At 42.2% G+C, this 27654-nt stretch overlaps 1 protein-coding gene across 1 annotated transcript in view; it reads left to right on the top strand.

Annotated features, from left to right (window-relative positions):
• LOC133563734 (cytosolic carboxypeptidase 4-like) overlaps positions 1-27654 on the top strand; it is an 84508-nt gene that overhangs the window by 36391 nt on the left and 20463 nt on the right. Inside the window, exons 8-11 of the mRNA XM_061918035.1 lie at positions 2354-2486; positions 5234-5387; positions 7072-7252; positions 27136-27265. Of these exons, the coding sequence (XP_061774019.1) occupies positions 2354-2486; positions 5234-5387; positions 7072-7252; positions 27136-27265 (598 nt within the window). The remainder of the gene's footprint in view (positions 1-2353; positions 2487-5233; positions 5388-7071; positions 7253-27135; positions 27266-27654) is intronic.

Genomic DNA, 27654 nt, shown 5'->3' with positions numbered 1-27654 from the left:
ATTAATGACTGGGGAAAATAGCATGAACAAAAGTTCCAGCATCACCACCTTGCCCCATGCAGATTTACAATCCATCACTGATTATGACTTTCATCCAGTCATCCATAGTATTTTTTTTTCTGTGTATGTGTTATTGTAGGCCTTAGCTTAGCTTTTCTGTATTCAAACCCCGTTAGTTGATTACATTTTGCTTATTGACAGTGACTCCGGTATCTACCCATTTTTTATTCACTTTTTTTTTTCCTGTATATTTTCTGTTTTCAAGACATATTGCTTTGAGTTTTTGGTCTTGAAGCATTAAAGTTGTTTTTGGTCTACCAGTATGCATGACTTTTACAACCTTCCCATGTTGTTTCTACTTGGTCCAGATCTTAGACAAAGCTGTTTGGAAAGAATAAACATATTTTGCAACATTTTGTGATGTTTTACCTTCTTGAAAATGTTCGATAATCCTCTCCTTGGTTTGTTGGAGCCAGATTCCTGTCAATTTACCTGGCGCAATACGTTTTCCAAGGTGTGAGCACTCCTTTTTAACTGCATACTGATGAACATATTTAATCTGATGTAAGTGTTTGAAAAAAAAAAATGTACTGGGGATTCTATTTTTTTTCCTCAGAATTGAGTGATTCTATCAGTTTTTTCCTTTGCTCGATACAAAAATTTAACTTTTACAGACTATCAAAATGTTAGATTTCTTGATTTATGTAGTGTTTCTTAAAGCTAGAAAGTTGCCATTTAAAATGATTATAGTTTCATGCTGCGTCTATCATATCTGAAGTCTGGTGACAATTTCCGGGAGCTGTAGTACTACATGCTGCCGCTAGGTGACATCATACGCAAATACGGTATTAGCTTTCACTGTTATGCTGATGACACCCAACTCTACATGCCCCTAAAGCTGACCAACACGCCGGATTGTAGTCAGCTGGAGGCGTGTCTTAATGAAATTAAACAATGGATGTCCGCTAACTTTTTGCAACTCAACGCCAAAAAAACGGAAATGCTGATTATCGGTCCTGCTAGACACCGAACTCTATTTAATAATACAACTCTAACATTTGACAACCAAACAATTATACAAGGCGACACGGTAAAGAATCTGGGTATTATCTTCGACCCAACTCTCTCCTTTGAGGCACACATTAAAAGCGTTACTAAAACGGCCTTCTTTCATCTCCGTAACATCGCTAAAATTCGCTCCATTCTGTCCACGAAAGACACTGAGATCATTATCCATGCGTTTGTTACGTCTCGCCTCGACTACTGTAACGTATTATTTTCGGGTCTCCCTATGTCTAGCATTAAAAGATTACAGTTGGTACAAAATGCGGCTGCTAGACTTTTGACAAGAACAAGAAAGTTTGATCACATTACGCCTGTACTGGCTCACCTGCACTGGCTTCCTGTGCACTTAAGATGTGACTTTAAGGTTTTACTACTTACGTATAAAATACTACACGGTCTAGTTCCATCCTATCTTGCCGATTGTATTGTACCATATGTCCCGGCAAGAAATCTGCGTTCAAAGGACTCCGGCTTATTAGTGATTCCCAAAGCCCAAAAGAAGTCTGCGGGCTATAGAGCATTTTCCGTTCGGGCTCCAGTACTCTGGAATGCCCTCCCGGTAAAAGTTCGCGATGCCACCTCAGTAGAAGCATTTAAGTCTCACCTTAAAACTCATTTGTATACTCTAGCCTTTAAATAGACTCCCTTTTTAGACCAGTTGATCTGCCGTTTCTTTTCTTTTTCTTCTATGTCCCACTCTCCCGTGTGGAGGGGGTCCGGTCCGATCCGGTGGCCATGTACTGCTCGCCTGTGTATCGGCTGGGGACATCTCTGCGCTGCTGGTCCGCCTCCGCTTGGGATGGTTTCCTGCTGGCTCCGCTGTGAACGGGACTCTCGCTGCTGTGTGTTGGATCCTCTTTGGACTGGACTCTCGCGACTGTGTTGGATCCATTGTGGATTGAACTTTCACAGTATCATGTTAGACCCGCTCGACATCCATTGCTTTCCTCCTCTCTAAGGTTCTCATAGTCATCATTGTCACCGACGTCCCACTGGGTGTGAGTTTTCCTTGCCCTTATGTGGGCCTACCGAGGATGTCGTGGTGGTCTGTGCAGCCCTTTGAGACACTAGTGATTTAGGGCTATATAAGTAAACATTGATTGATGATTGATTGATAGTAATAAATGCAGAGAAAAGTAGAAGCTAAACTGTTTGCTTTCCCGGCCTCTCTTTTGATGCATCTTCTGGGAGGAAAGAAGGGACTGGAAGGGTTGCTCTCTGTATGGTGAGAATAAATCCTGTCAAGTGTCCACACTTTAACATACATGTTCTTAATTTTATTTTACAGAAACCACTTTTGTCCAGCTCGTGGCAGTCGGAGAACAACATTTTATACACTGACGTTCACCATAACCTTCAAACACAACGAAGATGTGTGTTACCTGGCCTACCATTACCCCTACACGTACACAGCTCTAATGGTGAGTCAGTTCATGTGTTTCACTGTCCTAACAATATTTTACAATATTTCATCCAGGCATTGTTGCTATGTCCTATGTTGAATGTGTCTCCCCTGCTGATGCTATACTGTAGGTCAGGGGTGGGCATTACGTCGATCGCGATCGACTGGTCGATCTCGGAGGGTGTGTCAGTCGATCTCAAGCCAGGCATTAAAAAATAGACATAAAAATGAGCAATCATCAATCATACCAAGACTTCACTTTCGTCAGTTGTTTGACATTCCCGGCACCCGAGGATCTTGTGAGATGACGCTGGCTGCTGCGAGCTCATATTTAAGAAAAAAATCACTAACAGGGCGGACACAGAGAAACACATTTTATTTCTAGAGACTCCGTACCTACTGTCAAAACTCTAAAGAGCGACTGCACAGTTCCTGTCTTCACCATAAAAGACCTGTTTCATCCTGCCTGTGCTAACAAAATAAGAGTCTCAGAAAGCTAGCAAGCTACGGAGTTTGATGCCAATGTATTTCTCCCCCGCCCTCAGCGACCGCTTTCTCACTTGCTTGCCCACCCGCACACTCACTGACGTCACTCACCTGCTGCCAGACATTAAAGGGCCACACACATATGCTACTCTCATAACAAAGTGTTTAAAAACGAGTATGCAAGTTGGACAAATGAGATGCCAAATCCAACCACTTTCATGTGGTATTGGACAGAAAGGAGGACTTTTTCTTTCCTCCATTTGAAAATGTGGACGTTATCATCATTACTGTCTAATTCCAATCAATGCAAGTCATCAGAATCAGGTAATACACCAACTTATATTCTTGTCTTCATGAAAGAAAGGAATCTATGTGTGTTAAACATGCTTGTATTATCATTAAACACCATTAACTTGTTAACAAAAATGTCTCTTTCATAAATAAATAAATATAAATTATAAATAGGAATGAGGTAGAGCTCCTCGACTTGGTCAATTGAAAAGTAGCTCACCTGCAGAAAAAGTGTCAGCGCCCCTGTTCTACTGTATACGGATAATCCGCTGACATCACACCTGGCAAAAATGCCACACATGGGCCAAATTCTAAACGTCTCATTTGGCCAAAGTATGAACGAAGACAAGATTGTTTTGTAAATATCTTGGCAATGCCTCCAAACAACACATAAACAGGTTAGAACAGTTGGTTTTGCATGATAGGGCCCATTTAAGTGTTTGTGGTTGGAATGTCTCCTGGTTTCCGTCATTTTGTTTTGTTGGCATTCTTGGTGTTCCGTAGATGTACAGCAGGGGCGCTCACACTTTTTCTGCAGGTGAGCTACTTTTCAATTGACCAAGTCGAGGAGATCTACCTCATTCCTATTTATAATTTATATTTATTTATTTATGAAAGAGACATTTTAGTTAACAAGTTAATGGTGTTTAATGATAATACAAGCATGTTTAACACACATAGATTCCTTTCTTTCATGAAGACAAGAATATAAGTTTGTGTATTACCTGATTCTGATGACTTGCATTGATTGGAATTAGACAGTGGTGCTGATAACGTCCGCATTTTCAAATGGAGGGAAAAAAAGTCCTCCTTTCTGTCCAATACCACATGAAAGTGGTTGGATTTGGCATCTCATTTGTCCAACTTGCATACTCGTTTTCAAACACTTTGTTATGAGAGTAGCATATGTGTGTGGCCCTTTAATGTCTGGCAGCAGGTGAGTGACGTCAGTGAGTGTGCGGGTGGGCAAGCAAGTGAGAAAGCGGTCGCTGAGGGCGGGGGAGAAATACATTGGCATCAAACTCCGTAGCTTGCTAGCTTTCTGAGACTCTTATTTTGTTAGCACAGGCAGGATGAAACAGGTCTTTTATGGTGAAGACAGGAACTGTGCAGTCGGTCTTTAGAGTTTTGACAGTAGGTACGGAGTCTCTAGAAATAAAATGTGTTTCTCTGCTAGTGATTTTTTTCTTAAATATGAGCTCGCAGCAGCCAGCGTCATCTCACAAGATCCTCGGGTGCCGAGAATGTCAAACAACTGACGAAAGTGAAGTCTTGGTATGATTGATGATTGCTCATTTTTATGTCTATTTTTTAATGCCTGGCTTGAGATCGACTGACACACCCTCCGAGATCGACCAGTCGATCGCGATCGACGTAATGCCCACCCCTGCAGTAGAACATTTACCCAAACATATTTGTGCAAGTCAGCAAATTTTTAATTCCTGTACTGGCTCACCTGCACTGGCTTCCTGTGCACTTAAGATGTGACTTTAAGGTTTTACTACTTACGTATAAAATACTACACGGTCTAGCTCCATCCTATCTTGCCGATTGTATTGTACCATATGTCCCGACAAGAAATCTGCGTTCAAAGATAGGCTCCAGCACCCTATGCTACCTCAAAAAGGGACAAGCGGTGAGATAGACAGACAACATTCACACACTAGGGCCAATTTAGTGTTGCCAATCAACCTATCCCCAATTCCAAATGAGCTAATATTTTTTTTGAATAACGTTTCTCAGTTCGAACATTAAATATCTTGTATTCAATTGAATATAGGTTGAAAATGATTTGCAAATCATTGTATTCTGTTTTTGTTTACCATTAACACAATGTGCCAACTTCACTGCTTTTGGGTTTTGTATGTCAACAACAAGACAGCGTCTTAAGTGCAGCAAATCAATGATTGAGGTGACAAAATGTCCATTCAAAATATGCCTTGTTTGTTGACAAGAAGATATGACACATATTCATTTCATGTTTGTCAGGCTCATCTGAAGTTGCTGCATCGGTCAATTGATCCCACTAAGATGTATTTCCGGCAGCAGATTCTCTGTGCCACTCTCGCTGGAAATCCCTGTCCAATTGTCACCATTACTGGCTGTCCTCCAAGCAGGGACTATAAAGATATTCATCAGCTACGTGAGTACTAAACTTAAAGTCAGCTCATGGATGCATTTTTATTTTCGATTTACCTTGGTCAAAAATAACATTGCAGTTTCAAAAAAGCTTTCACACTACTTTTACTGAGGCCCTAAACTTCTTAAAACATTGTAGTTTTAAGACAGGGGTGCCCACACTTTTTCTGCAGGTGAGCTACTTTTCAATTGACCAACTCGAGGGGATCTACCTCATTTATATATATCATTTATATTTATTTATTTATGAAAGAGACATTTTTGTGAACAAGTTAAATGTGTTTAATGATAATACAAGCATGTGTAACACATATAGATGTCTTTCTTTCACAAAGACAAGAATATAAGTTGGTGTATTACCTGATTCTGATGACTTGCATTGATTGGAATCAGACAGTAATGATGATAACGCCCACATTTTCAAATGGAGGAGAAAAAAAGTTGTCCTTTCTGTACAATACCACATGAAAGTGGTTGGTTTTTGGCATCTAATTCATCCAGCTTCCATACACTTTACAAGAAAAACATTGGCGGCAAATTCCGTAGCTTGCTTGATTGACATTCACGGCACCCGAGGGTCTTGTGAGATGACGCTGGCTGCTGCCAGTTCATTATTATGAAAAAATGACAGAGAGGAAGGCGAGAAACACTTTTTATTTCAACAGACTCTCGCGTCGTCCCTTCCGTCAAAACTCTAAAGGCCGACTGCACATTTCCTATCTTCACAATAAAAGCCCTGCTTCATGCTGCCTGCGCTAACAAAATAAGAGTCTCGGAAAGCTGGCGTGCACAAGTGATGTGCACGCCAGCTTTCTGAGGGATCGCTTGTGCACGCCAGTTTTCCGAGACTCTGTATTTAGTTAGCGCAGGCAGCATGAAGCAGGGCTTTTATTGTGAAGATAGGAAATGTGCAGTCGGCCTTTAGAGTTTTGACGGAAGGTACGGCGCGAGAGTCTGTTGAAATAAAAAGTTTTTCTCGCCTTCCTCTCGGTCATATATTAATAATAATGATCTTGCAGCAGCCAGCGTCATCTCACAAGACCCTCCGGTACCGTGAATGTCATTTAAGTGACGTCTTGGTGAAGATTGATGATCACAAATTTTTAGGTCTATTTTTTTTAAAAGCCTGGCTGGAGATCGACTGACACACCCCCCGCGGTCGACTGGTAGCTCGCGATCGACGTAATGGGCACCCCTGGCGTAGTGGGTAGAGCGGCCGGCCTGAAACCTGAGGGTTGCAGGTTTGCTTCCCACCTATTGACATCCAAAAAATCGCTGCCGTTGTGTCTTTGGGCTGGACACTTCACCCTTTTCCCCCGGTGCCGCTCACACTGGTGAATGAATGATGAATGAATGATAGGTGGTGGTCGGAGGGGCCGTAGGCGCGAACGGGCAGCCACGCTTTCGTCAGTCTACCCCAGGGCAGCTGTGCCTACTGATGTAGCTTACCACCACTAGGTGTGAATGAATGTTGAGTCCTACTTCTCTGTGAGCGCTTTGAGTGTTTAGAAAAGCGCGATATAAATCTAAGGTATTATTATTATTATTAACACTTCCATTTTCTGTATTGCACGTCTTTATTAAGGTTCTAGATGAGCTGAAGCATAGCCCATCACCAGTCAATAAACTGTAGCAATGACTTTGTTATTATTGCAGCAAAAACTATGATTTTTTTTTTTCCCCTTCAGGTAATCGGCCCTGTATTGTGCTGACAAGTCGCGTACATCCTGGTGAGCCCAATGCTAGCTGGGTAATGAAGGGCACCCTGGAGTTTCTATGCAGTAGAGATCCAGTAGCCACGGCACTGAGAGAAACCTTCGTCTTCAAGATCGTCCCCATGTTAAATCCAGATGGAGTCATTAATGGAATGTGAGTACAAAGAATGTACAAAGAGAGACGGGTTGTTTACTTGATTTATTGTGTATCAAAAACAGTAAATAATAAATCGGTGTTTAGTTTTTTTTTTTTTATAAATCTTTGCTATAGATGTTTATAGTTTGCATCTGAACCACTGTTGAGAAACCCTAATTTCGACAGTATGGATGATGTTTGTTTGGCTCATAGCATGCATTTCTTCAAACACGTCAAGTCGATTTGATGCTCAATTGCAAAATGTTGCTCTCATTAATTCAGGGGGTGTCCCGATGAAATTGAAGTTTTGAGTTTTGCCCGATAGCGATATTGAGCCAATACAATATCAGCACGAATCATAGCACACAGTTTAATTATTTTGTATTAGTAGTTTTTGGTGGAAATTGTTGCGTTTGTACCACATGTTCCTCAGAAGGAATTTTAAGCTGCTGGTCACCCCCAAGTTCTTTTGATGACACATAAGTTGGTTTTGAATGAATCCCAGACAGAGTAGTTATTTTGACATTTTATTCCAAAGCTTTGGGAGACCAATCTATGAACAACACATTCAAATCGCATCGCCCAAGGTAATCTGACAATACTACAAAAGTCTTGCCTTTTTCCCTATGCCACTCGCCCACCTCCTCTTCCCTTCCAGAGCAAATCCACATATCTATTCTCCTCCTAAGCCTGAGACAAGAAAAAATAAGAAGGGTATTATGGCTACTAGTCACATTCCAAGCTCAAGGTTAACACATGCACACCACTTAGCAGTTTTCAAATATGACTAGAGTTTAAAAAGAAATAACTCTTGAATATGGATGTACAGTATGTAGATATCTATCTCCGTCAATCCACCTTCAGATATTCTACAAAAGATCTCTAACACAATTACAAAACTTCTAAAGCACCTGCCCCACATTAAAGTTTTAGCAAGCTCGAACTAAAATAAAAGCATAGTTACATGGGAGATAGATGGAGGGAGTCCACGTCAAAGTTTATGGTCAGCGAAAGAAACTAGCAATTCTCGAAAGTCACCACTTTGCTTGACCCCCTTCAGAGACATAGCAAACCCAGCAAAAGGGTGGGGTTGACCTTCTATGGCTCTAACAATGATGCGGGTGCATAGAGACCCAGCACAAGGGGCTATAAAGCAACCACATGAGGCTATGATGGCCAAGAAGACTCCAATGGAGACCAGGACGGACTTAATTAGGTCAGTCCACCTGCCAAAGGTGCCTTGGAGCCAATTCTTGAAGGGGTTAGAGACACCGGAAACTTCAGTAAGTTCCTTAGACAGGGCTTGGAGGCTCTCTAAGGCCCTCTGGACCGAGCCATCGGGGGCGGTGTTTTTAGGAATGAAGGTATAGCATTGGTCACCAAATATTGCACACACACCTTCTTCCTTGGCTAGGATGCGGTCAAGGGCTATGTGGTTTGAATCGCCATGAGTGAGGTCGGGGCAAGTTGTTCAGCAAGTCCCTCAACAGCGTCACGATTCAGGTTGGTCAGGCTCAACAGATTATAAAAAACATAGTTAATGCGTTCTACATTTTTAGTAGCAGTCACAGGGAAAATAGCACCAATGATAGGAAGGTTCTCGAAACCTGCACAGGATTCACACCACAATTTATGTTGTGAGGGGACCCCCCTTCGTTGCCCTATTGCATCAAAGTAAACACCATCAGGGTTTCTCGTCAAATCAAAGGAGCCCCTTACACTCCTCCTAGATACAACATGACGGCGTCGGCGGGAAGTTAAAGAGGCCGCTGAAACAGGAATTCCAAGGGGTGTTAATTTGGTACCCACTGGGGTGGGTGGTACCAGTCTAACCACAGCACAAAGCCCAACGGCTGACGTCGGGATTCTAATGTACAATCTGTGCTCACCACAATACCAGAATAAGTCAGCCCGTGCCCGAAGTCCTATTTTGGAGCCATCTATCAGTGTGGTGCACCAGGAAGGGTCAATGTCACCCAATTTGTTGGGGGACAAAGGGGGTCCTGTGAATTGAAAACCCGTGTAATTCAGCTTTTGGGACACAAAGGGAATTGTCAACAGGAGGGTACACACTAGCCAACAAATCGCACCCTGGCGGCGTGGGTTCAGAAAACAAGGAGATAAGGCAGTTTGAGCCATCTGTGTCAGTCAACTTAAAAGGGGTGGAGTAAGTGTGGGGAAAGGGACGTCCAGGGAAACAAGCAACACAATCACCCATGTTTTGGCTCTTGGCCATGCTAGTCATCCACCTGAGCCACAGGTTGCCTGCACCCGCTCCTGGGGTCAAAGCTACCAGGTCTTTACTGGTGATGTCATTAGTATATACAGATGTGAGAGTCTTTGAAACATCACCAAGGTGGATTGGCACTTTAGGTGCTACAGAGGGGGCAAAAGTAGTTAACGCCCCCTCAAGGACATTAATTTTAATAAATCCTTTAGAGTCTGTACTGGCCTGGTCAACCCCCCCCAACACAATATAAAACGGACTGGGCCAGTTAGGCATGACACCCACGTTGGCAATTGTAAGGGCGAGGGGGGTTCTGGGAACTATCAAAATTCCCCTGGAATGTCATCCCTTCCCGAATAGTTTTGATGTAATAATAGGGGCCAGTGGGATTCCAATGCCCTGTGTAGTGGGTTACCTGCTTTCACCAGGGGCACCACCCCCTAGAGTATGTATTCTGCTTCCCACACCAATAGCTCAGGGTTGCGTCGTAACAAAGAGAGAGGTGACTGCCACGGTAATAGCTATTATGTCCCTCGCAATAAATTACACTGCACAGGTCAAAAAAGTAGGTCTTGCTGTCCCCCTTGATCCAGTCTATTTGAAGTCCGCCATATGTTCTAAGACACTTGTCAGTCACATTGGTCGGGAAGGAAGGACTGAGGCACAAGGATATTAGAACAAGCCTAAATACCAGTCTTTCAGGGAATACTGCTGGGTGTAACATCCTGCCTTCCGTCTATCAAAATCAGGCTAATTTAGGTAACGAAACGGGGATCAACATCAAACTTTTCACTAATTGTAACGACACCAATAGTTATGCTGAAAACAAGTAAGAAAAGTTGGATAACATCGAGTACATAGGTTGGTCTCAAGTATGGATATATGATAGCTTTGGAATATGATACAGCAGTTGAGCAGGTCTGGTAGATCTGCACGACGGTAGACGGCAGGTCAACGGGGGGGATAACTCTCTCGGCGTCGTCCTCCGGGCTGTGAGACTATGTGTATAAGTTCTGCTAGGGTGTCGAGTGGGGCCGGTGATGTGGCGATGTCGGCAGTGGCATCTGCCAGTCGAAGGGCGAGAGACGTCCGTTCCACGACCCTGAAGGGACCGGTCCACCTAGGCTCCGTCCACTTTGTGCCTGATGACCTTGATCTTGACCCACTCTCAGTGGGCGGAAGAGAATTTGGAGTGACGGGCTGTCATCCTCTAATCTGCACAGAGAAACTGGCACATATTTCTGCATTTTGTAAACATACCATTTTGGTCTCACGCTGATTCCTACTTCGGGCAGCTGGTCCGGGCAAGGGCTGATCTGTATGCAATTCATCGGGTGAAAAATTCAACGGCCGTAAAAACTGTTTTATTAGGGACATCATTAACGCTAATGGAGGGCTTCACGGTGGCAGAGGGGTTAGTGCGTCTGCCTCACAATACGAAGGTCCTGCAGTCCTGGGTTCAAATCCAGGCTCGGGATCTTTCTGTGTGGAGTTTGCATGTTCTCCCCGTGAATGCGTGGGTTCCCTCCGGGTACTCCGGCTTCCTCCCACCTCCAAAGACATGCACCTGGGGATAGGTTGATTGGCAACACTAAATTGGCCCTAGTGTGTGAATGTGAGTGTGAATGTTGTCTGTCTATCTGTGTTGGCCCTGCGATGAGGTGGCGACTTGTCCAGGGTGTACCCCGCCTTCCGCCCGATTGTAGCTGAGATAGGCGCCAGAGCCCCCCGCGACCCCGAAAGGGAATAAGCGGTAGAAAATGGATGGATGGATTAACGCTAATGGAACCATGTCAATCAAATTTTAGCCAATTTGTTTTGATTCTTGTTCATTTTCTCGACCTTAACTTGGTACTGAGGATGGTACACCGAACCGAACCTGAGTTCTAGTCCGAGAGCCTTTTCGACCCAGGCTAAATGAGCATTTTTTTTTTTTTAAATGGGTGCCATTATCTGACCTAATCTTTTCGGGGAAACAATGTCGGGCTATTAGGTCATTAACAAGCCATTTAATCACTGATTTTGCATCCTCTTTTGTAGTTGGGGTTTTTGCTTCCAGCCAACCACTGTAATTGTCAACGCAAATCAGCAAGTACCTTTTCCCTTCTACCGGATTGATCATGTCAATGAAATCACAAACTTTACACAGATGTTCCCTCACCTCCTCCATATTCTAAATTAATCTACTAAACCACAATCGATGTGCAAAATCGTTATTTTCAAATTAAATTTAGTTATAACTTTTTACCCACTGAAAAATGTTAAAACTACTCCCTCTCCCCCTAACAGCAGTCATGTCTTACATCAAATCATCAATCAATCAATCAATGTTTATTTATATAGCCCCAAATCACAAATGTCTCAAAGGACTGCACAAATCATTACGACTACAACATCCTCGGAAGAACCCACAAAAGGGCAAGGAAAACTCACACCCAGTGGGCAGGGAGAATTCACATTCAGTGGGACGCCAGTGACAATGCTGACTATGAGAAACCTTGGAGAGGACTTCAGATGTGGGCAACCCCCCGCCCCCCTCTAGGGGACCGAAAGCAATGGATGTCGAGCGGGTCTAACATGATACTGTGAAAGTTCAATCCATAGTGGCTCCAAGACAGCAGTGAGAGTCCCGTCCACAGGAAACCATCTCAAGCGGATCAGCAGCGTAGAGATGTCCCCAACCGATACAGGCGAGCGGTCCATCCTGGGTCCCGACGAGCGGTCCATCCTGGGTCTCGACTCTAGACAGTCAGTACTTCATCCATGGTCATCGGACCGGACCCCCTCCACAAGGGAGGGGGGGACATAGGAGAAAGAAAAGAAACGGCAGATCAACTGGTCTAAAAAGGAGGTCTATTTAAAGGTTAGAGTATACAGATGAGTTTTAAGATGAGACTTAAATGCTTCTACTGAGGTAGCATCTCGAACTGTTACCGGGAGGGCATTCCAGAGTACTGGAGCCCGAACGGAAAACGCTCTATAGCCCGCAGACTTTTTTTGAGCTCTAGGAATCACTAATAAGCCGGAGTCTTTTGAACGCAGATTTCTTGCCGGGACATACGGTACAATACAATCGGCAAGATAGGCTGGAGCTAGACCGTGTAGTATTTTATACGTAAGTAGTAAAACCTTAAAGTCACATCTTAAGTGCACAGGAAGCCAGTGCAGGTGAGCCAGTACAGGCGTAATGTGATCAAACTTTCTTGTTCTTGTCCAAAGTCTAGCAGCCGCATTTTGTACCAACTGTAATCTTTTAATGCTAGACATGGGGAGACCCGAAAATAATACGTTACAGTAATCGAGACGAGACGTAACAAACGCATGGATAATGATCTCGGCGTCTTTAGTGGACAAAATGGAGCGAATTTTAGCGATATTACGGAGATGAAAGAAGGCCGTTTTAGTAACGCTTTTAATGTGTGACTCAAAGGAGAGAGTTGGGTCGAAGATAATACCCAGATTTTTTACAGAGTCACCTTGTTTTATTATTTGGTTGTCAAATGTTAAAGTTGTATTATTAAATAGAGGTCGGTGTCTAGCAGGACCGATAATCAGCATTTCCGTTTTTTTGGCATTAAGTTGCAAAAAGTTAGCGGACATCCATTGTTTAATTTCATTAAGACACGCTTCCAACTGACTACAGTCCGGCGTGTTGGTCAGCTTTAGGGGCATGTAAAGTTGGGTGTCATCAGCATAACAGTGAAAGCTAATACCGTATTTGCACCTTCTACATTCCTGATGCGACTACCAAGAGAGTATACATAGGGAAACTTAGCCAACCTGCTAAACTAAACAATCTCATTCCTATTCTCTCCAAATCAACGCCAACATCGAAGCCTGTCAATAACACCATCAGGATGGGTCTGTTGAATGTCAGGCCTCTGAATAACAAATCATTTTTAGTCAATGATTCTATTACCACCTCTATACTTGACATTATGTTTTTAACTGAAAACTGTTAAAACTATGGAATGTGTCAGACTCGGATGATTGGCGATTTTGTGTTAAGGATTCAGAATCCACCCTCACCTCCTCTCCCTTCTGTTTCTGAACAAAGGGACTGTGTTTGTAGTACTATCACTTTCAAAAACATCTAAAAAAAAGTTTAGCTAACAGTCAAGTAAATTATTCAATATAGTGAAAGCGACAATATATGGTTATATTTATATTAACACAAATACTAGAAAAACACTAACCTTATGGCGGATGCGTAATTTGACATTCTACCACACCTGGTGGCCACATTAATTTGTTAAGTCAAGCTGATGTTGTAGAAATTTCTGACTGAATACTTTCTATCAGACTTCTGTCTTGGCGACTTTGTGCATGTAATAAGAAACTATAATTATTTAATATGCTTAAATGTCATGTGTAGTTTTAGCTCAGCTGTTGTATAGCTGCTAGCTCCTTGTAGCCTACAACCGGGGTGTCCAAAATGCAGTCCATAGCTATGTGTTTGACAGACAACTCAAACAATTGAAAATGTGGCATTTGTGTGTCGGTTACAATCATCGGCAGCTATGCACTGTTTCATCATTGGGTCTAAGTCTTTGGTTTCGTAGGCTTGACAGAGAGCAAGGGAACAATGTGGGACAGCATTTGTGTCCATCTTATACCATGCTAGTTGTTGCAAAGATATGTCAACATGAGCAGCCACACCCTGAGTTCCAATATATATATATATATATATATATATATATATATATATATATATATATATATATATATATATAAAAAGGAGTCAAAGGTTTTCGTCCTGGTCGTGGAACTGTGGACCAGCTCTATACTCTGGGCAGGGTTCTTGAGGGTGCATGGGAGTGTGAATTGTGAATGTGAATTATATTTATATAGCGCTTTTCTCTAGTGACTCAAAGCGCTTTACATAGTGAAACCCAATATCCAGGTTACATTTAAACCAGTGTGGGTGGCACTGGGAGCAGGTGGGTAAAGTGTCTTGCCCAAGGACACAACGGCAGTGACTAGGATGGCGGAAGCGGGAATCGAACCTGCAACCCTCAAGTTGCTGGCACGGCCACTCTACCAACCGAGCTATACCGCCCCTGGTTGGGCAGTCTACATGTGCTTTGTGGACTTGGAGAAGGCATTCGACCGTGTCCCTCGGGAAGTCCTGTGGGGAGTGCTCAGAGAGTATGGGGTATCGGACTGTCTTATTGTGGCGGTCCGTTCCCTGTACGATCAGTGTCAGAGCTTGGTCCGCATTGCCGGCAGTAAGTCGAACATGTTTCCAGTGAGGGTTGGACTCCGCCAAGGCTGTCCTTTGTCACCGATTCTGTTCATAACTTTTATGGACAGAATTTCTAGGCGCAGTCAAGGCGTTGAAGGGTTCGGGTTTGGTGACCGCAGGATTAGGTCTCTGCTTTTTGCAGATGATGTGGTCCTGATGGCTTCATCTGACCGGGATCTTCAGCTCTCGCTGGATCGGTTCGCAGCCGAGTGTGAAGATACCGGAATGAGAATCAGCACCTCCAAGTCCGAGTCCATGGTTCTCGCCCGGAAAAGGGTGGAATGCCATCTCCGGGTTGTGGAGGAGACCCTGCCCCAAGTGGAGGAGTTCAAGTACCTAGGAGTCTTGTTCACGAGTGAGGGAAGAGTGGATCGTGAGATCGACAGGCGGATCGGTGCGGCGTCTTCAGTAATGCGGACGTTGTACCGATCCGTTGTGGGGAAGAAGGAGCTGAGCCGGAAGGCAAAGCTCTCAATTTACCGGTCCATCTACGTTCCCATCCTCACCTATGGTCATGAGCTTTGGGTCATGACCGAAAGGATAAGATCACGGGTACAAGCGGCCCAAATGAGTTTCCTCCTCCGTGTGGCGGGGCTCTCCCTTCGAGATAGGGTGAGAAGTTCTGCCATCCGGGAGGAACTCAAAGTAAAGCCGCTGCTCCTTCACATGGAGAGGAGCCAGATGAGGTGGTTCGGGCATCTGGTCAGGATGCCACCCGAACGCCTCCCTAGGGAGGTGTTTAGGGCACGTCCAACCGGTAGGAGGCCACGGGGAAGACCCAGGACACGTTGGGAAGATTATGTCTCCCGGCTGGCCTGGGAACGCCTCGGGATCCCCCGGGAAGAGCTAGACGAAGTGGCTGGGGAGAGGGAAGTCTGGGTTTCCCTGCTTAGGCCGTTGCCCCCGCGACCCGACCTCGGATAAGCGGAAGATGATGGATGGATGGATGGAGTCAAAGGCCTCCTGGTATGAGTCGTCTAACCGGTGATCATAACATATGGCGGGTCGGGTGGTGGTACACACGGAAAAAGCTCAGTCAGCCAGGGTTTTCACTGATAGAACAGTTGGAGCAGGAGTTGGGGTACTCAGCAGGTGTCCGCCATTTCTGGTGCTCCAGACTGTGGTATGAGCTAATGCTCATGGAGGAGCCTAGGTAGTGGTGTCGCAGCTTGGTGGTTTTACTGTCAGGTAACACCAGGAAGGTCCTTTCTGTGTGATATTGAATGTCAGGGCACAGTTTGTAAAGCAGATTATTACCAAGCAGGCACGGTGTGTGCTGGTCGACCACGAAGAGGTGCTTCAGTGTGTGTCCAGCAATTTGAACCGGAAGTGGTTTGGTGACAGGTAGCATTCTTGTGACCTCAGCGAAGCCTTCGACCTTCAAAAGGGAAGCACACAGGTTTTTTTTACCACAGCATTCAGAGATGAGTGGGTGGCACCGGTGTCAATCACGAACTGATAACATTGTCCATTGACACTTATGTCCAGCATGGGGCCTGTCTGCATTTCCTGCTGGGGATTCTGCTGTGGGCGCCCTCTGCCTCGCCTTCGTGTTTGTCTGGCGGCATGACGGGACCTCTCCCGTTCGGAAATGTTGGGACATTCTTGAACCCAGTGACCAGGTTGGTCACAGGTGAAACAGTTTCCACCCCGGACTGGCCTTGAAGCACCGCGTTGTCCACCACCCGAGTCCAACCGTCTGGTCTCACGTCTGTTGAGGATTCTTTTCTCCACCTGCTGGAGCTCAAAAGGAAGGTCACCCACTGCTGAATATACTTGAGCTGATTTTTGACCTTCCGGTTCTTTTGACATTTTTGCTTCAGTGATTTGTAAATTAAGGAGTTGTTTCCTTTCTTAGTCCAATTCTGCATATCACGTTGAAAATCACAGCATTAATTATCCCATTAAATGTTAATTAATACCCCTATTTCAAAGATTATACGTACTACTTCATGTATATTTGAGTAACTTTTTTAATCAACTAAAGATTATGTATAAGTTAATTAAAACTATCATTTGTGTCTATCAGTTAGTTAGTTGTGCACTCTGACTTCCTGCCGTGCGTGATATTCTACAAAATAAAAGCATGCATTTATTCTCGTTCCTCCAAATTCCATTCCACCACTATTTTGATAGCGCGGTCCACACACACACACACACACACACACACACACACACACACACACACACACAAGGTCGTGTGCTAAGTGATAAGCCGACCAACACTTCTCTCCTATATAACACTTTACATTTCGACTCTTATTATAGTTATTCATCTAGGCTTTTATTTGTAATTATTATTCAACACTACTCAAAGAAAATGGTTGTAAAAGTTATAGTTATTCGCATTATACTATCAAAAGTCTATAGCTAACAGAAAGCTGTTTAGAGTTGGTGGGCCTCCTTATTATCCTATCTTAGCTCGCCACCCAGATGCATGGTGTAATGCAATGTCTAAATAAAAAAAAATACTCCAACCTAAAAATGTTAGACTACACCTTAAAGTTGAACAACTTAAAACTTATTTTTATTGTGTTTATTTTCACACTCACCTCCACCACAGCAGACATTTTCCTCACATCCTAGCTCAATATCCCCATAAATTGTAAAACTACGGCATAAGCGTGGCGCAGTGGGAGAGTGGCCGTGCGCAACCCGAGGGGCCCTGGTTCAAATCCCACCTAGTACCAACCTCGTCACGTCCGTTGTGTCCTGAGCAAGAGACTTCACCCTTGCTCCTGATGGGTGCTGGTTGGCGCCTTGCATGGCAGCTCCCTCCATCAGTGTGTGAACGTGTGTGTGAATGGGTGAATGTGGAAGTAGTGTCAAAGCGCTTTGAGTACCTTGAAGGTAGAAAAGCGCTATACAAGTACAACCCATTTATCATTTATTTTATAAGAGGTGTCAAATAGATATTTAGGTAATAGATCTCAATATGTGGAAATTAATAAGACTAAATCACAGCCAAAAAGATTAACTTGTGGGGTTCCACAAGCATCGTTATTGGCACCGAAGTTATTTATTTCAATTATTCTTTGTGGTTTGCTTGCTATCTGTTTACTTAAGTTCTCATAGCTCAGTATGTCCTCTGATTAGAATTTGTTTAACGCTGCTCTATGATTTTTTTTTATCACTGGAGTGAGGAGTGAGGCGACTTTGGTCCGTCCTTCTTCCTCGCTCCTCAGACGTCCTCGTTACCAAGACACATCTCTCATCTCAAATGTCTCACCCAGAAGCACAGCTGTATTATATCAAAACTTAATAATAACAAACAACACTTATCATTCACTCTGACCTACACAAAATGGCCCGAGAGAGTGAAGTCTGGGCTTCCCTGCTTAGGCTGCCGTACCCGCGACCCGACCTCCGATTAGCGGAGGAAGATAAATAAATGGATGGATCATTCACTCATATTATTTCTGAACTAGGTATTGTAAGAACAACTATAAAATACAAATGTATTTCAGCTTTAGGAGTTAACAACCAACCAAACAAACAAACTTGCAGCAAACCACCACCAACAGCATACTCCGACACACGAATGAATACCATTTACGAATACTTTCATTTGTCACTTTCTCAACTGTTTTTTTCCTTTACAAACCATACCCTGTATCCATCTCTTCCTTACACTAATTTACCAAACGTTTGAGTTCACTACTTTACGAGTGTTGTAAACTCGATCTTAACCCTTTCAAGAAACGTTCTCTTTTTATTTATTTTCTTTTTAAACTCTACCTGCAAATTTCATTGTCGACAAAAGTACATTCAATTGATCATTAAACAGTAACGATTCATCACATTTTCCCAGCCACCATCACGTTCCTGTGTGTCACACTCCTTGGCCATTGGGTCTATTTTCCCTAATTTTAGTGCACACTTCAGTGCTGCCTGGATCTCGCAACCAGGGAACTTTATTGTACTTTTACAAATGGCTTCCAACCCATCCTTACTTTTAGTGCACACGTTAATGTCACATGGAACTTACAACCAGGGAGTAATTACTATTTCCCATAAAAAGGTCATCCGACCCGTTACTCTTTTAGGGGAGACCTAACTAAATGCAGAGTCTCGGAAAACTGGCGTGCACAAGCGATCCCTCAGAAAGCTGGCGTGCACATCACTTGTGCACGCCAGCTTTCTGAGACTCTTATTTTGTTAGCGCAGGCAGCATGAAGCAGGGCTTTTATTGTGAAGATAGGAAATGTGCAGTCGGCCTTTAGAGTTTTGACGGAAGGGACGGCGCGAAAGTCTGTTGAAATAAAAAGTGTTTTTTCGCCTTCCTCTCGGTCATTTTTTCATAATAATGAACTGGCAGCAGCCAGCGTCATCTCACAAGACCCTCGGGTGCCGTGAATGTCAATCAAGCAAGCTACGGAATTTGCCGCCAATGTTTTTCTTGTAAAGTGTATGGAAGCTGGATGAATTAGATGCCAAAAACCAACCACTTTCATGTGGTATTGTACAGAAAGGACAACTTTTTTTCTCCTCCATTTGAAAATGTGGGCGTTATCATCATTACTGTCTGATTCCAATCAATGCAAGTCATCAGAATCAGGTAATACACCAACTTATATTCTTGTCTTCGTGAAAGAAAGACATCTATATGTGTTACACATGCTTGTATTATCATTAAACACATTTAACTTGTTTACAAAAATGTCTCTTTCATAAATAAATAACTATAAATGATATATATATCAATCATCAATCAATCAATGTTTATTTATATAGCCCCAAATCACAAATGTCTCAAAGGACTGCACAAATCATTACGACTACAACATCCTCGGAAGAACCCACAAAAGGGCAAGGAAAACTCACACCCAGTGGGCAGGGAGAATTCACATTCAGTGGAGGTAGATCCCCTCGAGTTGGTCAATTGAAAAGTAGCTCGCCTGCAGAAAAAGTGTGGGCACCCCTGGAGTAAAGAGATGACAATGGACACAAGTTGTAGTTTACCAACATCAGTACTCACCACAACCAATAACAAGTAGATAAATGTAAAGTTGCAAAGGTGCTCTTGTTAGCCATACCTCTGGAAGTAGAAGCACCAACCACAGGGGAGAGAGACTTACTGCGTTAGTAACATCCTACATGCATTTCCATGATCCAACAGCACACAAAACAAAATTGCTTAAATCATAAATACTTTATACATGATTGTTATTTTAACTATATTGTAAATTGATTTTGTATAATTACAATCATTTTAAACATTTTCTTTGTAAAAATTGCATTATTTGCACATTTCCAAATTAAATACAGTCTTGCGTCTTAGTGCCCCGCAAGGCCGAGTGTGCTGAGATGCAGCACTTGTGCACGGATCAGCACGACAGCTCCTCTGGTCCCGAGCCATTTTTCCTCTGTGAGATGACCGAGGAGCCCATGCAACTGGAAGGAAGCTGCATATCCACCGTCGACCGGGACCGCCGTAGGCAGCTGCGGCTACTGTGGGCCTGCAGACCACTCCCGCTATTTGTCACGGCCGACTCAAGCACCACGTCCACGCTTGCGCTGTCGCTCACCAGGCGGTTAACCCACCAGAGGTCGCTCTTCCTCTTCACCAGAGACTAACAGAATGCAACTTGAAGGTACGAGCTCATGGGCTAATGAGCATATGACATCTGCTCACTTATTGACTCTGGCGTGGATGACTGCTTTCTTGATTCTAATTTTGTTAAACATCATGCTATCCCAGCAACCAAACTAATTTTCTCACCAAACGCTTCCTCTTAATCTCTGCTTGTCTGTTGATCATAGTAGAGGTTATTTATTTTTTTGTCATGCTGTCACGTTGGGCTCCCATGGTTCTCTGTTTAGCATGGCTTGCTAAACGCAACCCACACACTGATTGGAATCATGCCACCATTCTTTACTGGTGTTTCACTTGCCATACACACTGCCTACGATCTGCTTCTTGTCAACAACACATGAAATACCTTCCATCTCTCGAGACCATAGACCAGGGGTGCCCACACTTTTTCTGCAGGCGAGCTACTTTTCAATTGACCAACTCGAGGGGATCTACCTCATTTATATTTATCATTTATATTTATTTATTTATGAAAGAGACATTTTTGTAAACAAGTTAAATGTGTTTAATGATAATACAAGCATGTGTAACACATATAGATGTCTTTCTTTCACAAAGACAAGAATATAAGTTGGTGTATTACCTGATTCTGATGACTTGCATTGATTGGAATCAGACAGTAATGATGATAACGCCCACATTTTCAAATGGAGGAGAAAAAAAGTTGTCCTTTCTGTACAATACCACAGAAAGTGGTTGGTTTTTGGCATCTAATTCATCCAGCTTCCATACACTTTAAAAGAAAAACATTGGCGGCAAATTCCGTAGCTTGCTTGATTGACATTCACGGCACCCGAGGGTCTTGTGAGATGACGCTGGCTGCTGCCAGTTCATTATTATGAAAAAATGACAGAGAGGAAGGCGAGAAACACTTTTTATTTCAACAGACTTTTGCGCCGTCCCTTCCGTCAAAACTCTAAAGGCCGACTGCACATTTCCTATCTTCACAATAAAAGCCCTGCTTCATGCTGCCTGCGCTAACAAAATAAGAGTCTCGGAAAGCTGGCGTGCACAAGTGATGTGCACGCCAGCTTTCTGAGGGATCGCTTGTGCACGCCAGCTTTCCGAGACTCTGTATAGCTCGCGATCGACGTAATGGGCACCCCTGCCATAGACCTTTCCGCCGTTCCATCAGTCTATGACAACCTTGAAATGTTTTTGATTAAGGACTTTACGCTATCTCTCCCACCCCACCGTCCCTACGATTATAGCATCTATCTCTTAGCGGGCTCTTCACTACCTTTCTACGCACATGTACGTGTCCAACACCGAACTTAGAGCATTAGAGGAATATATTTCTACCTTATTCGCAGCTGGACTCATTCGTCCCTCGACAGCTCCCGTAGCAGCGGGGTTCGTCTCGGTGAAGAAAAAGGACAAGTCTCTACGCGCCTGCATAGACTATATTGGACTTAACCAAATAACCCTAAAGAGCGTTTAACCCTGTGTTTTGTTGACCACAGGAATGCTTATCATGTATCCGTGATGGGGATGAGTGGAAGACCGTCTTTAACACGCCATTTAGGCATTTTGAGTATTTGGTGATGCCTTTCAGACTGATAAACGCAGTTTTTCAGGGTATCATAAACAACTTGTTTCGTGATATGGCTGGTCAGTCCCTTTCGGTTTAACTTGATGACATTTAAAATGTTTTCCTTGTCTTTAGAGGAACACGTCCAGCATGTCCGACTTGTTCTTCAACGTTTATTAGAAGAGTGGTTCTCAACCTTTTTTTAGTGATGTACCCCCTGTGAACATGTTTTTAATTCAAGTACACCCTAATCAGAGCAAGTACAAACCCCGTTTCCATATGAGTTGGGAAATTGTGTTAGATGTAAATATAAACGGAATACAATGATTTGCAAATCCGTTTCAACCCATATTCAGTTGAATGCACTACAAAACAAGATATTTGATGTTCAAACTCATAAACTTTTTTTTTTTTTTTTTGCAAATAATAATTAATTTAGAATTTAATGGCTGCAACACGTGCTAAAGTAGTTGGGAAAGGGCATGTTCACCACTGTGTTACATCACCTTTTATTTCAACGACACTCAATAAACGTTTGGGAACTGAGGTAACTAATTGTTGAAGCTTTGAAAGTGGAATTCTTTCCCATTCTTGTTTTATGTAGAGCTTCAGTCAATCAACATTCCGTGGTCTCCGCTGTCATATTTTACGCTTCATAATGCGCCACACATTTTCCATGGGAGACAGGTCTGGACTGCAGGCGGGCCAGGAAAGTACCCGCAGTCTTTTTTTTACAAAGCCACGCTGTTGTAACACTTGTCTTGCTGAAATAAGCAGGGGCGTCCATGATAACGTTGCCTGGATGACAACATACGTTGCTCCAAAACCTGTATGGACCTTTCAGCATTAATGGTGCCTTTACAGATGTGTAAGTTACCCCCATGCCTTGGGCACTAATGCACCCTCATACCATCACAGATGGTGGCTTATGAATGGTTATTTTCCTCTTTGTTCCGGAGAACACCACGTCCTCTGTTTCCAAATATAATTAGAAATGTGGACACGTCAGACCACAAAACACCTTTCCTCTTTGCATCAGTCCATCTTAGGTAATCTCGGGCCCAGCCAAGCTGGCGGCATTTCAGGATATTGTTGATAAATGGGTTTGGCTTTGCATAGTCGAGTTTTAACTTGCACTTACAGATGTAGCGACCAACTGTAGTTACTGACAGTGGTTTTATGAAGTGTTCCTGAGCCCATGTGGTGATATCCTTTACACACTGTTGTCGGTTTTTGATGCGGTACCGCCTGAGGGGTCACAAGTCCGTAATATCATCACTTACGTGCAGTGATTTCTCCAGATTCTCTGAACTTTTTGATGATTTTATGGACCGTAGATGGTAAAATCCCTAAATTCCTTGCAATAGCTCGTTGAGAAATGTTGTTTTTAAACTGTTTAACAATTCGCTTACAAAGTGGTGACCCTCACCCCATCCTTGTTTGTGAATTACTTAGCGTTTCATGGAAGCTGCTTTTATAGCCAATCATGGCACCCACCTGTTCCCAATTAGCCTGCACACCTGTGGGATGTTCCATAAAAGTGTTTGATGAGCATTCCTCATCTTTATCAGTATTTATTGCCACTTTTCCCAACTTCTGTGTCACGTGTTGCTGCCATCAAATTCTAAAGTTAATGATTATTTGCATTTTAAAAAAAAATGTTTATCATTTTGAACATCAAATATGTTGTCTTTGTAGCATATTCAACTGAATATGGGTTGAAAAGGATTTGCAAGTCATTGTATTCCGTTTATATTTACATCTAACACAATTTCCCAAATCATATGGAAACGGGGTTTGTAAAATACAGCACTATGTCCTCAGTTTCTGATTTATTAAATTGTATAACTGTGTAAAATATTGCTCATTTGTAGGGTTCTTTCTTGAACTATTTGGAAAAAAAGATATACAAATAACTAAAAACTTGTTGAAAAATAAACAAGTGATTCAAATATAAATACATATTTCTCCACATAGAAGTAATCATCAACTTAAAGTGCCCTCTTTGGGGATTGTAATAGAGATCCATCTGGATTCATGAACTTAATTCTAAATATTTCTTCACAAAAAAAAAAATCTTTAACATCAATATTTATGGAATATTGCATTGTTGCATTTTTTTCACAGTTTATGAACTTACATTCATATTTTGTTGAAGTATTATTCAATAAATATATTTATAAAGGATTTTTGAATTCTTGCTATTTTTAGAATATTTAAAAAAAATCTCACGTACCCCTAAGCATACCTTCAAGTACCCCCAGGGTTACACATACCCCCATTTGAGAACCACTGTATTAGAGAACAAATTATTCCTTAAGCCAGAGAAGCGTGTGTTTCACTCTACATTTTCAATCGTGATCAATCATCAATTTCCTTTGTGGATCATTAAAGTTTGTCTAAGTCTATATCTACTCACTTTTTTGGCTTCATTGTGGAGAAGGGGTCATCTTACTCCCAATCCAGCCAAGATCCAAGCTGTAGTCGTCTGGCCCACTCCTGAAGGAGCTTATCTGAAGGAATCAATAAAGTACTATCTATCTATCTATCTATCCATCTATCTATCTATCTATCTATCTATCTATCTATCTATCTAAATATCTATCTATCTATCTATCTATCTATCTATCTATCTATCTATCTATCCTAGGGGTGCCCACACTTTTTCTGCAGGCGAGCTACTTTTCAATTGACCAACTCGAGGAGATCTACCTCATTTATATATATCATTTATATTTATTTATTTATGAAAGAGACATTTTTGTAAACAAGTTAAATGTGTTTAATGATAATACAAGCATGTGTAACACATATAGATGTCTTTCTTTCACAAAGACAAGAATATAAGTTGGTGTATTACCTGATTCTGATGACTTGCATTGATTGGAATCAGACAGTAATGATGATAACGCCCACATTTTCAAATGGAGGAGAAAAAAAGTTTTCCTTTCTGTACAATACCACATGAAAGTGGTTGGTTTTTGGCATCTAATTCATCCAGCTTCCATACACTTTACAAGAAAAACATTGGCGGCAAATTCCGTAGCTTGCTTGATTGACATTCACGGCACCCGAGGGTCTTGTGAGATGACGCTGGCTGCTGCCAGTTCATTTTTATGAAAAAATGACAGAGAGGAAGGCGAGTATCACTTTTTATTTCAACAGACTTTCGCGCCGTCCCTTCCGTCAAAACTCTAAAGGCCGACTGCACATTTCCTATCTTCACAATAAAGGCCCTGCTTCATGCTGCCTGCGCTAACAAAATAAGAGTCTGCGCTAACTAAATACAGAGTCTCGGAAAACTGGCGTGCACAAGCGATCCCTCAGAAAGCTGGCGTGCACATCACTTGTGCACGCCAGCTTTCTGAGGGATCGCTTGTGCACGCAGCATGAAGCAGGGCTTTTATTGTGAAGATAGGAAATGTGCAGTCGGCCTTTAGAGTTTTGACGGAAGGGACGGCGCGAAAGTCTGTTGAAATAAAAAGTGTTTCTCGCCTTCCTCTCTGTCATTTTTTCATAATAATGAACTGGCAGCAGCCAGCGTCATCTCACAAGACCCTCGGGTGCCGTGAATGTCAATCAAGCAAGCTTTGGAATTTGCCGCCAATGTTTTTCTTGTAAAGTGTATGGAAGCTGGATGAATTAGATGCCAAAAACCAACCACTTTCATGTGGTATTGTACAGAAAGGACAACTTTTTTTCTCCTCCATTTGAAAATGTGGGCATTATCATCATTACTCTCTGATTCCAATCAATGCAAGTCATCAGAATCAGGTAATACAACAACTTATAATCTTGTCTTTGTGAAAGAAAGACATCTATATGTGTTACACATGCTTGTATTATCATTAAACACATTTAACTTGTTTACAAAAATGTCTCTTTCATAAATAAATAAATATAAATGATATATATAAATGAGGTAGATCCCCTCGAGTTGGTCAATTGAAAAGTAGCTCGCCTGCAGAAAAAGTGTGGGCACCCCTGCAGTAACACAAGTGCTTGCATCATTTTACTTACAGCGTCGTGAATGTAACTTAATGAGCTACTGAGTGTCACCAAAAAAAAAAATATGATGACCACCCCTCTTCAACTTTAAGACAGCATAAATCCATTCCAGACAGTTAATAAATAGGTGCATGCTTTTCAAACCTACCATTGTCGTCCGACCAATTTGACTCGATCAAACCTTTTCGAACATTCCACAATACAAAATAATAAAAGTATCTATGATTTGTGCTCTTATTGTATCATCTCAGTATTGGATATTGGCTAATACTCAAGGCACCAATATCAATATTGTTTCAGATTTGAAACAGATGTAATCGGGACACCCCAGACAGTATGTTTTTTACATAACATAGAGAAAATGTTATCAATATGTGTGCTAAATCGACATCAAGTTAACATTAGTAATGAACAGTGTTAAGAAAATGACTTTTAAAAAGTGATTATTTATTGTTGCTCTGCCAAAAAAGTAATTGAATTAATAATGGAATTACTTGTTAATAATTACTGGAAGAAGTAATTATTGTGGTACTTTACACAAAAACGTAAAATATCTGTATTTGCAGTTTAAATGTTGGAGACCAGAGTTTGTGTTTGTTTTCAAAAGGTGGCGCCAAGACACAGTAGCTCAGCTGTGATTGGCTGTTTGCGGACAGTTACGGTTTTTTTCAATGGATTGTGTTAGTGCTAGTTAATAAAATATAAATATTGTCGGATTGCAAGCTTTTCACTTCAATCATTGATTTGTTGTTCATTATTCACTCGAAGTAGTAGTGTGTATGTGCCAAATGGTGTTTGCTGTGTAATTTTCCGTCGATGTGATATAAAGTTCATTTTAATGTGGTGCTGGTTGTTGCTTCTAGTATTAAAGAAGATATTTCCTACAACAAACTTGCTTTGCTTCTGATGTTGTCTTGTTGATGACATACAACGGCATCATCAAACGTCTTGCTAACGTTGGTGTAATGTATAGAAATGTAATTATTTAAATGACTGGTTACTTGTAAAAGTAACAACGTAAGTAAAGTCCTACATTCGGAACACTGGTGATAAAAAAATTAGACTAATAATAGACAATGTATAAATAAACTACATATTACTAACAAAGCATAATTCATTTTGTGCTTTGTCGTCTAAATAATAAATGTTCCTTTTGACACACTTTTAGCGGCCAAAAATTGTACAATAAATTGAAATTGTAGATTGAACTGACATTTTGTTGTTCTACAGCTCGGTGGGCAGACTGAGAAGTGGCCTGATTGCTGAACAAATACATTTCTTTGTATCATTGCAGGCATCGTTGTGATCTGAACAAAGAAGACCTGAATCGGCAATGGAGCAAACCAGACCCTTTTCTCTGTCCAACAATCTACCATACCAAAGGTTTCCTTTACTACCTCAACAGTATCGGACGAACCCCCCTAGTAAGATTGAACATTTTTCTAGAGTTCTTTACCAGGTAGAGTCTTGTGATTGTTAATTTGCCTGAACAATATTTTACAGTTCGAGACAGTTTTCCTTCAAACTGTTCACTTTATTTCAGATCACAACAGGGTGGGTATGTTGGATGACCATAGAATGGTACCTCCAGAATTTCACTGGCTTTTTTATGATTGTTGGGGCCTAAATTTGCAACAGCTTTTTCAGTAGGTTGCAACAATCAATCACTCAATCAATCAATGTTTATTTATATAGCCCCAAATCAAAAATGTCTCAAAGGACTGCACAAATAAGCCGGAGTCTTTTGAACGCAGATTTCTTGCCGGGACATATGGTACAATACAATCGGCAAGATAGGCTGGAGCTAGACCGT

Source organism: Nerophis ophidion, linkage group LG12, assembly GCF_033978795.1.
Source record: "Nerophis ophidion isolate RoL-2023_Sa linkage group LG12, RoL_Noph_v1.0, whole genome shotgun sequence".
Taxonomy (NCBI): Eukaryota; Metazoa; Chordata; class Actinopteri; order Syngnathiformes; family Syngnathidae; genus Nerophis; species Nerophis ophidion.
This window is presented reverse-complemented; position numbering and strand designations above follow the sequence as displayed.